We start from the raw sequence: 13218 nt of genomic DNA, 5'->3' as shown, positions 1-13218 counted from the left end.
GAGATTGATTGATTGTTGGTGTTTGATGCCTAAACAACAATATTTCAGCTATATCCAGACGACGAAATGGATGATAAAATGAACATGAAATGTTGATGAAATGAAAAATAGGATGGGACACAAGTTGATAATATCGACATTTTTTGACTGCCACTGGAAATAGGGAGAGACGGGTAGAATTGTGCAATTTAGCTTCCTGTGGCGGAGCGCAATAGTTCCTACTCCGATTGAATACCACAGCACAGTTCTTTAACGTGCGAGGAACGTGGTATCTTTCCTAATACGGTGCACAACTATGTTCTGCAGTCAGGTTTTCCGTAGTATGGCCTGGCGACACCAGCATGTAGCATGCTGGGGGTACCCCAATCCACCACCTGGGTCACACAACCCAGTTGCTCAGTTGGCTGGGCTTCCTAGCCCCCGGTCAGGATTCTGATCTCTTTAGTCGCCTATTACCACAAGCTTAGCGTTGATGCAGACCTATTCTTTTGACACCCGGACCCGCTCAGGACGCAATGGAAAAGACGATAATTATACAAACGAACGGATGTAAGTCACAAATGAAAATGTGTATAAGTTAGTTTGCAGACTAATTTCAAATTGCACATTTTAATCTTATGTTCAATACAAGTGCATAGTGTGGTTTCACTGCTAACAAAGATTAACATCGGTTAAAATTAAGTTTTCTCGTCCTTTTAAACGTTTCATATTTTTGATAAAGGTCTCGGGGTTTTTTATTTGATATGTTTCAGATGACAGGAACATAGATGGAACTATTCATCCTCGTCCGGTTATGTGTACTGTTATCAGGATCGCCTTTCGAATTTTGAAGAAAAAAATAATAAATTGTTGTATGTTCGCAAGCATGCTTTAACAGAAAACGGAAACACTTTCTACAAGAAATAAATTCATAAATTGGTTAAATATTATGTCGAAGGAAGGGCAACCAAATGCGGTGCTGAATTTGGTATTATAAACTTATGTTGTTTCTTCGGGGGCGTAACAAGATTGTATCCGTCTCATTTTATTAAAAATAAAACACGTTTCATTGTAAGTTCACGCAGAATTCTTGAAATATTTTATCAAAAATTAGGTCTTGCAAAAATGTAAAATACTTATCATACAATCTGGCAGATAAGAACGTGGGAACATTAAAAACATTTCTTACTCATTTTATAAATGAACGGCCGATTGAAAGTATCAATACGATGATAGCTGTTGTTGGTATATTTACTTTAGCAATTTTGTGCAGAACCACATATGCCAGTGGTGATAGTATAAAATCAGAGTGTTCAAAGTTTGATTTCCAAGAGAAGGTTTTGGAGAAACTTATTAGGATTGAGCATAAAATGGAAATACAAGAACTGTCGATCAATAAGTGGAAGAATAATTTGGAAGCTGGACTTGCTACAATCGATACACTTAAACAGGGTATGTATTTAAGTTGAATTCACCACTTATTTTCCAACTTCAAACACAAGCACATAACTTAAGATTAAATCAAAGACCTAAATGATCCCTCTTTCAATTAAGATAAAATCAGAATGATCTGCCAAGCTTTGTTGCTGTTAAAGATATCAGAACCACGAATTACAAACAAATACAATCTTCCTAATAAACACAGTGATTTTTCTCATTCACAATGTATTGTGTCATGGAAAGAAATAACATATCGATTCTATAACATACACAAGTTTACGGTTCAACTATTGACCTTATTGACAAATCTAGAATTGTCAGTTACGAAATGAATACAACATGAATTAGCCGTTTATTACTCGTTGCACTACGATGCAAGCCATCAGTATTAGAACAGTACTTTTGTTGCTTTGTATGTATGGTTTTGGTTACTTTATGTTCTTTGTTGTGTATTTCTGTTTTCCATGTCTGGTCTTTGTCCCTGGATTACATTCTTTTGATTACCGCTATAACCTTGGTTCCCTTGATTACTATTTCGATCATTACATGCTTATTCTTATATCAGTATCATTACCTGACCATACTCACAAACTTAATATTTTTTTATTTCGATAATAATACAAGATGCAGTTATTTGTTCTTTAAAAAATCAGTAAGTTCATGTGGATGAGTCCACATTTCAGAACATTTAATAGTCATATATAACATACAGTTTTATCACACATCAATCGATTCCCGACAATCTTGTTTAAATTTAAGAGTGGTCCTCTAATTGACAAATGGTGCAATTTCGCAATATTCACCACCTATAAATGCGTTTTTTTATAGTCAATGTTAATTTTGTTACAGAATGAAATGTTTCTTTTTAAATTATTTAACATTATTGTCTCATTGTTCTGTTTGTATTTAATGTGTCTGCATTTTTATATTGTAATATTAATACATTTATCTTAATTAAATTCTATTACATCAAAATTAGGGTGAAGATATTTTCGTTTGTCATCTCTTCCAAACACAGATTTTAAATCAAAGGATGAGATATATGTATTCTTAAATCAAAATACAATTTTCGAAATAAGTTGTTAGTGGGTTATGAAATAAATGCTTAATGTATCCACCCCTTCCTTGAAATTCCATGGTAGAAAGATTAATTTGCAACTTTTTCACAATTTCTATATTATGTAGCGAAACATGTTACAGTTAAAGAATTAAATACATATTTGTATTCACAATATGTTTAAAACCTGTCAGATTTCGACAGAAGTATAACTTAATTTGTGATTAAAGGGAAGGCTATACATATAATTGCAATGTTTTATTGCGATATAAAATGAATCTAAGTTCCCCAAAACCTTCTCCTTGAAATCAAACTGCAGACACTCTGATTTTATTCTATCACCACTGGCAAAATGTGGATCTGCACAAAATTTAATGAATGAAAAACTGGCTCGGACGTCGACCAGCCAAAAAGAGATCCGAACCTGACAACAGACCGGACACACTGTTGTCTTGTCAGACTGTGGTGTCCACCAGATGGGGATCCTAGCTCGCTCACATCTGGATAGTTCCCCGAGGATTCAAACAAAGAGTACCCAATCGCACGTTCAGTCTGCATACCGATCTATTCCAGTGCAAATATTCTGACTATATCAAAGTATTCAAACGATATTCCTTCACTTTAAATGATATATTTGACTATAACGATCACGAACCACATTGTATTTCATCAAAATGTGGAAAATATGGCATAACATGCACCATTCTAATAACTCTTTCTTCACTAGTACCTTTACGAACAAAACCTTTCACACGAGAAGTTACGATGACTTAGTTGCAAATCGAAAAACTTAATCTACGAACTAGAATGCTGTGTAGTATGTTGGTGAAACAAATGGACGATTAAACCAACGAATATGCTGTGATCGTTTGGGAATTAATACCACCAAATTCACGACAGTTTATCAACATTTTAATCAACAAAATCATTTTATCCTCTCTAAAGTTCGTATTCTTGAAAAAAAAAATTCCATCCAATGAACAGTCCTGTCCCCAGTAAAAACTATCGCTGGATAAGAAAGGAGTACAGGATACGCAGACTAGGTACTGCAATACATTACGGGTGCAATGACAACATCAAAAATATAGGAAACGTGTCAAGCCAATATAACAATAACATAAATATGATGAATTTATTTGACAAAATCAAAGACGGATAAGGAGTGGTGGCCATCGCCACTACACTTCACACAAGATGCATGATGTCTTCTTTTTTCATACAAAAACCTCTTGGACTTCATCACATTCGAACTAAACTCTATTCTATACCTCTCACTCTACTGCACTCCCTTTACAAAACGTGTCTTGACTCTCCTGTTTCTGAACCTACCTCATCGCTATACAGACGTGTTGCCATCAGTTTGGCTATTGATTACCACAGATTATTTAAACCGGTCTGTATAAAAAGTCAACATGAAGAAAAACGATCATTTCTTACACTACAGTTTGTCAACAAAGGTATAGATGCAATTCATTTGGCGAACATCCTCAACCACAAAAGCGTCACGAAGGAAATTCCCCCGTATTTCAAAGATAAATCTATACCGATAATTTCATATTCCTAAGCTTCACCTATTGCATCCAAAATTTTCAATTATAAAAGGTTATTTCAGAACCTTGGGATTGAGGACTTCAAGGCTAAACTACCTGACTAGACTTGCAAAAACCCTCCATTCATATATGGTTCATCCGGTCACGTCGTTACGGGAGATTTAAGCATCATCGAAAACGAATCTCTCCATAAGGTCCTTTCTTAAGGTCCCAAGTACCGTTAATCACGCTCCATAAATTTGAATTATAACTTTAAAGTTCTAATGGATGCCATGGAGAACTAAACAAGAAAATACATAAAACGAGAACAAGAAGACATTGATTCTCGGTCAGAGTGAGGGAAGGCCGTGAGATCTTTATTTTTGAAGTTTTAAGTAGGTCAATGAGTGTCAATGCTACATCAGTTTTCAAAGACCCGATGTAGCAAAAACCTTGTCCACTATACATGACAAATATATTGTCGTACCAGCAGAAAAAGCCGTAAACAACATTATTTTTGTCTGCAAAACCTGATATATCCAATGTCTATCATCAGAGGTAGACGTAGAAAATAATACTAGTGATGAGACATATACTGCAACTACACTCTTCAAAGAAGAGATAGTGAAAAACAATAAATCTGTGTTATCCTCTTTTTGTCTCCCTACTAATGTCCGTGATTGTAATTTACTGTCTATGTACCTGATCCCTAAACTCAACAATGATCCATGCGAACAACGCTACATAGCTGGATTTGCAAAACGTACCACAAAACCTCTTTGAAAACTCTTAATTTCTATACTAATAGCTGTCAACGAGGGTCTCCAGTCCTACCACAACACTTGTTACTCCCATTTGGATATTTATGCAATGTGGACCCCGAAAAATTCGAAAGACCTTCTGTTAATTCAAGGTTATTATCAGAATATGATAACATTAAAACCTGTGATTTTTTAACTCTTTATACTTCTAATCCCCACACTCTATTGAAATCCCGACTCAAAAACATTATACATCGTTGTTACTCAAAAAAAAAAAAAAAACGGTACACCAGGATACAAATATGTAGTTCTTGGTAGAGATTCCTTATACTTTGTAAAACATATTCCGAATCATCTTCCAAATATACAGAAGAAGATGTTTTCAAAATGCTCAACTTAAAACTAGGTTCTGCAAGAATTTCTGGAAAAAACCAGTGCAAGGTAGATGAACACAACAGCACAGTAACAAATACCGATCATATACTATTAAAAGTCAACCACGAGGGTAATGTGCAAATGAAAACTTTGTTTCTGAAATATATTTGTCGAATGTTTAAAACGAGGTGAAATCAGCAGATAATTTCTTTTTTAAAAGTGATTTATATAGCACAGCGATATGTAGGTCATATGTAAGGCAAATCGTAACTGCAGAGAGTAAAGCGTTTGACGATTATACATTCTACATGCACACGAAATGCCATTTCAGTATTTCATTCTATATAGAAAAAACATTTGCGATAAAAAAAAAACAAATAAAAAATATTGGAAGGCCTATAAATATTGTGAAGCTCAAATTAAGGTTTAAGTTTTATCTTATATTTTCATATGCATATTACGATCATTTTTCAAAAAAACATTATAAATCCCTCTTACTCCAAAAAAGACGGTACACTAAGGTACAAATATGTAGTTCTTGGTAGAGAATCCTCATAGTTTGTTAAAATAATTCCGAATCATTTTTTAATTATAAAGATGTTTTCAAAATGCTAGAATTTTTTATCGACAACAAATGTGTCCAGTGTGGTGAATGGGTTTTTCAACAAACGGTATTATGGGGCTGACTTTATAGCTGATCTGATCGGGAAGAAAGAATATCGTTTGGCTGGTTTGTTTAATCTCAGTTTCCGCCATATAAATGACGTATTATCTTTAAACAATCCTAATTTCGGGGATTTGATACATCGCATCTACCCAAAAGAACTTGAGATAAAAGATACTACAGACTTTGTGAAGTCAGCCTCATATCTTGCCCTACACTTAGAAATCGGTGGTAAAGGAAAACTATTGACCAAACTTTACGTCAAACGTGATGACTTTTCATTCAGAATTGTCAACTTTCCTTCCATCTGTGGCAACATTCCTTCAGCACCTGCGTATGGAGTGTTCAAATTATAACTCATGCGTTATGCCAGAGCTTGTCATAACTACGCAGACTTTTTGTATCGCGCTTCTGGATAAATAGGCTTCTGGAACAGGGTTATATTGCTACAAGATTAAACTCATCACTACAGAAGTTTTATGGTTGTTATCGTGAACTCATGGTTTATTATGGTGTATCCATCTACGCCATGAAAACTGATTTATTCAATGTCTTATAGTTTTGCTTTCCTCGTTTGTCTAAACCGGACTTGATTTTTTATGAGCAACTCGGCGGGTGTTTCTAGAAAAGCAGAGGACGCTGAGCTTACTGGTGCACATGGTCGATGCTCCCAGTTTTTTAGTGGAGTCTGAGTTGCTGATTTGCTTTTGTTACTTTGTATGTGTGATTTTAGTTACTTCGTGTTCTTTGTTGTGTATGTCTGTTCTCCATGCCTTGATTATCCTTCAACATTATGTAAGACGGCAGAAATATGTAAGATATGCTAATAACGTCAGCGGAGCTTTAGTTTCAAGCCGAAAACAGCAGATAGGCTGGAATAAACATAAATGTCAAAGTTGTTATACAGCAAATGAAATATTTGTAGATGGTGTTATTGTAATGAATTGATAACTAGAACATTCCCTAGAAATTTGGTTGCTATATTGATTTAATATATATTTTGATACAGGATTGTGATTTAATTGAAGAAAGGTATCCGGAATGCTTCATTCTTCTGCGTATTAGGTTCTCTCCTTGGCATCAGCCGGTTGATTATCAGAACAAAATGCCTTATTTCGCAGGAATTTTAGAAATAAATGTTAAGCAAATTAATCAAAAATTTTGTTATTATTCATACAATTTCTCTACTACTTCCATAGATGATTTCATCCTGTGCTAGATTCTAATGTGCCTTATCTTTTATAAAACATAGTATTTGGATGATAGTTTTGGTTATAGCGGTAATCAAAAAGTAATCAAGGGAACCAAGGTTATAGCGGTAAAGCTGTTCCATTATATTATTAGTATTTTTAAAGAAATAGTATAGCAAATAGCTACAAAACAGATAAAGGAAAGACATTTGTGTAAATTTATTTTTCAAGAACCACTTTGGTTGTACTATTTTGATTTTAATTGAATTGTTTTATAGCAAATATGTATATTTTACGATAGCCCATCAAGTAAGGATTGTGAGTAACGTTAATATACGCTTTTATTTAGACTTGTTCAATCAAAAAGATTTTATCTTTGAATTATTACTCTTCATGCCAATAATTTCTGTGTTTATAGAAAGCATAACGAGTTTTGGTTGGTATTTATTTCACGAAATATCATGTTAAAACTTTTAAATAATACAAACGATATTGAGATAAACCTTTATTTTGCCATGGCACCCTTTTAAATAATTTTAACAATTTATTTTTCAAAACAATCATTTTCAAGAAAAATCCCATCGTACAATATTTTGACGACCAAGCTTAATTCAAAGAATGATCATTTTACAAACTCCGTGCCATTTTTCAGCTGTATGATCTGAAATAAAATTAAACTGCATTAATATGCGACTATTTAGAGGTTGGTCACCGGATTATTGCACTGTCGTTAAATTCCATCAGCATCAATACACATTATGTTTGTTCTTAAGTGAGTGTAGTATTATATTTGTAAACATGTCAAGAGGAATAGCAATAACTTACGTTGAGACCGCGTGCCGTGCCTAAAAATACTGTCAAAATATAAAAAAAAACAAAAACAAAACAAAAACAAAAACATTGTATTTTATTCGGTAACCAATTGATGCAATTTCAAACATATGTGTGTGTATCCCTACGCCTCTTTACATGTCCAAACTACTATTCAAATTATGGCAGTAGACATAAAGTAAGGGATACAACTCTTAAAAATAACTGAAACGTTTGTATTCAGCATTTTACATCAATCTCATGTAAGCATTAGAATAACTTGGATTTATTTCATTCTGTTTCAAGTGAAAGTTTGAATGGCTTTGGTGAAATTGAACAGGATACAAACATATCCCCGACTGCAAGAGTTATGTCCCCTACCCAAGGTCTACCACCTTACATCAATAAGTGACAGAGATTAAACTGCCATTCAAGATAAGTGTAAGTGATTAAGTGTCAACAGCGTATAAAGCATTGAGAAGTTATGATTTATTGGAAAAAATTAAATAACTCTCTTCTGTTTGCAAACAAATTCAACTGAATAAAAGAAAGTATTTTAATCGTTTTCAATTTCAGAATTCGAAAGTGTAAAGTTGAAGAGACAGAAACAAATTGCATTTTCAGCATACATGACTTCTATGCAGGATATAACAAATGGGGTCAATGTGAAATTCGACAATATTTTGACCAATGAAGGACATGCGTACAATCCGAGTACTGGCGTATTTACGGCACCTCGAAAAGGACTTTACCACTTTTCTGCAGTTTTAATGTCAATGCATAATAAGGGATTATATCTGCATATGTGGCGTAATGACAATATGCTAACGGGAAGTTTCTCATCAGTTCGAACTGGTTATAAGACTAAACCGATTATTGTGGTAACAAAGCTTGAAAGTGGAGATCGAGTTTATGTGAAATGTTTTGACACAAGACAGCAGAGTATTTACAGCGATGGAAGTCGGTACAACACATTTTCTGGCTATTTGATAGCTTAGATATTTGTTGCAACATTGCTGAATTTTATTTAAATGTTATAGTGCATGCGTTGCAATAAACGGACTTTATCAGAGAAATATTCTGTGGAAATCATATAGGAATGTTGTTATGAGAAAATCAATATCGAAAAGAATTTGAAAGTAATGTGCCATATTGATAACTTGAATTCTTTCATTAGTACTATGATACACATCAATCGCTAATTAGCTAAAACCAAGTAGTTAAGCGCCATTCTGTGTAAGAATCTGGCAATGGGTGACACATCATATTTCTCAATTTGGTCCTTTTTGCCTAAAATATATTCAATACATCTAGGAAACAACTGATCAGCTATTTAAATTTATCCTGAAAAATCTGTAACGTAGATATTTTTTGACTGCTTAAATAAGGACAAAGTGCGGGAACATTTTCCCGCCGCATTTTTCCATAGTGCATTTCAACTTAATTTGTCCTATTAATATCTGAAAAAGGCAAATTTTACAAACACTTTTACAGTAATTTCTTGATGTAATGAGGTATAAATACTTGGGATAATGCAGTAAAATCGCTGCATATTTTTACTTTTTGTGCGACATTTTATATACATTTTGCCTGATTATTAGACGGAGAAGTATTTAAACAAAAAAATGAAGAAAATGTTCTATGAGACGGTGATCAAAGCAATTACACTCTGATACAAACTACAACGAGAGTTGAAATATCTGCGACTCATTAAACGGTAAGAACTAAAAAAACATTTCACCTAAATTGAAACTTCACCCTCAAGACATGCATGTAACTCCCGACCAAGGTTGCATATTAATTTCGTCATACCAATATGCTTTGACAAGAAAGTTATTGTTAATATGTAATATTAATTTGAAACAATGTTTCGTATTTCTTTTGTGAACCTGAAACAGAAAGTAATAATGATTGCAAAAACAAATAAAGTAAAACATAATTGCATGATTGAAGTTTGCAGTTTTTTCGAAACAAAACAATAATCTGTATTTATTTCATCGATAAAAATAAACATGTAATATCCGAATCGTATCATATCCTACTTTATACTGCACTGTTCATGCTGTGATACAAAATCACCAGGGCAATTGTAGAGGAAGCAGATACCATCCAGGAAGATAACAAAAAGTTAAAAAAAGATATGTACTTAATCTTTGATTAATTTTTCAGTATTACTTATCCAACACAACCAAGTTGTTCATCTCCAGGTATACTCTTAAACATTTTGTTTCTTTATTAGCCTGGCCTTGATTGTTACCTGACCTCTACAATGGTTTGGCTTTTTAAAAAAATAAATTGGTCAATTAATCCTGGACTGATTTAAGCACTCATTGAAAACCTACTGAATTCAATGTTATTTCATGTTCAGGAACAGTTAATGATCACATAACCAGTCTTTTTTTTTATTTAGTTAATATATAAAAAAAAACATTACATAGATTGTACATGAAATTGGCACTTTGTAATAGTTATCATTCTTGATTATGTTCCATTCGGTTCATTTTAGTGGGATATGAATGTATGATTTTCTAAAAAGTGCATATCTGAATGCAGAAATGATTACCGTTATGTATAAGTATAACAAATGTTGACTGAATAAGCATCGTTTGTTTGGTAGATTTTCCGTTACCATGAATCACTGTACCATTGGCAGTGTCTGAATTTTATGTACACTGGTACTTAATTAATTCAGAATTGTTAACCCGACTATTAACATGTCGTCGGATAATCAAAAATCTTAGAGATCTTATTTTTGCCTGTCTATGTAAGAAAGCTCCTTTTCAATATTCGGGATTTTTTTTTCATTTTTTTACGAAGGAGCTCGGTTTCATAAAAAAAATCTTCAATTGAGATTTTTCTCAAAAGCTTTCATCAACTGAAATTTCGACCATTCAGATCACTTGAAATTAAAGATTAAAAAAGAAAACTCAGTGATTTGAGGAAAATGTGAATTCGAGATTTTTTTTTAAACCGGACCCAGAGCTGTTAGACTTAACGCTAAAAAGGGGAAAAGCGGACATGTCATATGCTTTTGTGCTTTTATCATACAATATCAGGTGCTTGTTTACCAATTAAGCTTCTTTAACTCTTTCTTAAGACAGTTCATACCACTCTTGACTGGTCTTTCCATTTTCACAATTTTTAACATGTTAATATATCCTCGATTTTGTTGCGATTTGTTCAGGTTGCTTAAATGATATTTTACATTAGTACGTTCCTGTAATTTTATACGAATATTACATTGATTGTTTTTGTCTTAGCTTGTTTAAGTTATCATCCCTTCAAAATATACAAAGATAGGTTCTACTTGCTTAAATAGTTTTCTAATATCAAATATTTAACTATTACTATGTAATTTGTAACATACATGTAATTCAGTAAAATGGAAAATCGACCCCCCTACTTATCTAAAGAAACAAAAAAAATTCTATTTTTTCTCTTTTTTAAAAATCAACTTTGTGGAAAGACACTATGAACCAAAAATTAATACTACCCGTATATACTGTGATCTCCTGTCCAAGATCGTGAAAGATGTTAATAGAAATTTGCCCGGTTGTCATAGCATGTCCAAAACTGTTACAGTTCTTGATAGGCGATTGCAATTTCCAGTGGACTGTCATGGACTGTCGTGGAGTGTCATAGGTATTGACAGGTAATAAAAATATTTTCTTGCTGTTTATAACTGTGTTGGATTGCCACAGTTCAAGATAGACATGAACAATATTTCATCTACTATGGACCTGCTATGGACTGTGCTGAACTACCTAGGTACCATGTCATTTCTTTTAAAATCATACTTAACGTTTATAAAATGTAAACGGTAAGCAATAAATAAATATACAAACTGATCATATGATCTTAATCAATTTTAATGTATTATATTCAGACTCCCTCTACTAAGCAATGCGCTTGTCTGTTTCAATTTACTTACTATTTCCTAGAGTTAGACGGTAACTTGCACAGTGATCGAGAAATGTATCATACGGTATTGGTTAATTGTTTTTCATAAATTAGCAACTTGGAAAATTACATAGAAATATCAGTACAAAGTAGATCAATTAATATATTTATTTACACAGATCTAAAAGTGGAATAAAATGAAATAATAAATGCGATAATTATCTGTATTATTACTATGAAGCATGCTCGAAGGCTACACGGGTAGTTCTTAACAAGCTCGGAACATGCAGTCCAATTAACAAACCCGTCAAGACGAGTTTAATTACGTCCAGTGTCCGTTAAACATGTGTGACCAATGTACTAAATTAAATGTATCATTACATAAATTTTAATCAAATCTTCAAAACTATTAAGTAACTGACCATATACTTGCTTATTTGTCTCTCATCCAGATTTAGATGTACATGTAGTACTGTGCGTAGGATTTTAAATTTTAAAAGCTTGTAAATCATTGCATTTCATCATCAACATAACACAGAAAGATTGGGGAAATACAATGTGAATAAATCGACACGTTTTGTTTATGCGAAAGCAAGGAAATGCATGTGCTACCTAATTCAATCAAAATAATAGTCATGACTGTCAAATAACGGCGGAGCATCGCAACTTTGAATTTCAAACCCCTACCTGAAAATATCCACTCGATGTGATATCTGAATCCAAAAATTATGTAAGACACAGATCATTTTGTTTTCTCGGGGGGGGGGGGGGACTGGGATTTTATTTTTTTTAGTTAGATATTTTTCCCCAAAACAAACTCCAATACAAACAGTGGTCGGCGCCTAAGGAGATGAGAAATCTGACCCAAAATCATCAAAAAACATTTAACACATTATTGCTTAATTCGTTTATCTCTATAATATTTGCATCCTGCCAAGTCAGGGTTTTGAGTCCACCTTCGCTCCCTCAAACGTGGGCTCAAAACCCTGACTTGGGAAGATGTAACATTTATGACATTTATTAGAGAAGTGTCTCTAATCTTAAAATGATTTCAATATGCCAGAAAAAAATTCCTAAAAAACACCAGAGTCCATGAGAGACATGTAATTACTAACCCTAAATCAGAAAAAAATAGACCCAAAACTAGTCTCCCAAAAGAGTGAAAAATCACTCCTAATATGAAATTCCTCACGACCCGTGTCTAAAGTTAACCTGAGTGCGCAGTTGCTAAAGGTGGGGTTGTACCGACATATACTGTTTGACGATATGAAGATGTTATATTAGAAATAGGCACTAAATGGATATAAGGATAGACATTGACTCGTATTATAAAGTGTGGCGTAAAATAGCATAATTTTACAAGCTACAAAAACGATTTGAAGCGAAAATTACTTTAGACTAATTACTGAATCAATATTTAGTATTTGATGGCTTTTTTTCACAACCAAATATTTCATTAATATGAAATAAATGATGACATTTTGAACGTTTTTGAGACACTTTGCTTTAACCT

At 33.2% G+C, this 13218-nt stretch overlaps 1 protein-coding gene across 1 annotated transcript; it reads left to right on the top strand.

Annotated features, from left to right (window-relative positions):
• Nucleotides 1–1163: 1163 nt before the first annotated feature.
• On the top strand, nucleotides 1164–10194 carry LOC148621507 (cerebellin-1-like). The gene is made up of 2 exons (XM_088575977.1): nucleotides 1164–1431; nucleotides 8382–10194. The coding sequence occupies exons 1-2, from the start codon at nucleotides 1209–1211 to the stop codon at nucleotides 8801–8803; spliced, it is 645 nt and encodes a 214-aa protein (XP_088432103.1). The 5' UTR covers nucleotides 1164–1208; the 3' UTR covers nucleotides 8804–10194.
• The last annotated feature ends 3024 nt before the right edge of the window (nucleotides 10195–13218 follow it).

The sequence above is a fragment of the Perna viridis genome, chromosome 3 (genome assembly GCF_037379345.1).
Source record: "Perna viridis isolate PV_CMFRI_1.1 ecotype Kerala chromosome 3, ASM3737934v1, whole genome shotgun sequence".
In the NCBI taxonomy this organism is placed as follows: domain Eukaryota; kingdom Metazoa; phylum Mollusca; class Bivalvia; order Mytilida; family Mytilidae; genus Perna; species Perna viridis.
The sequence above is the reverse complement of the archived record's forward strand: the minus strand, read 5'-3'. Positions and strand labels throughout refer to the sequence as shown.

What these genes read in the sequence shown, in the direction of transcription:
- LOC148621507 (XM_088575977.1), top strand. Translation starts at nt 1,209, where the DNA reads ATGATAGCTGTTGTTGGTATATTTACTTTAGCAATTTTGTGCAGAACC. An exon ending in AATCGATACACTTAAACAGG is followed by an intron (nt 1,432 to 8,381) that starts GTATGTATTTAA and finishes TTTCAATTTCAG; the next exon opens with AATTCGAAAGTGTAAAGTTG.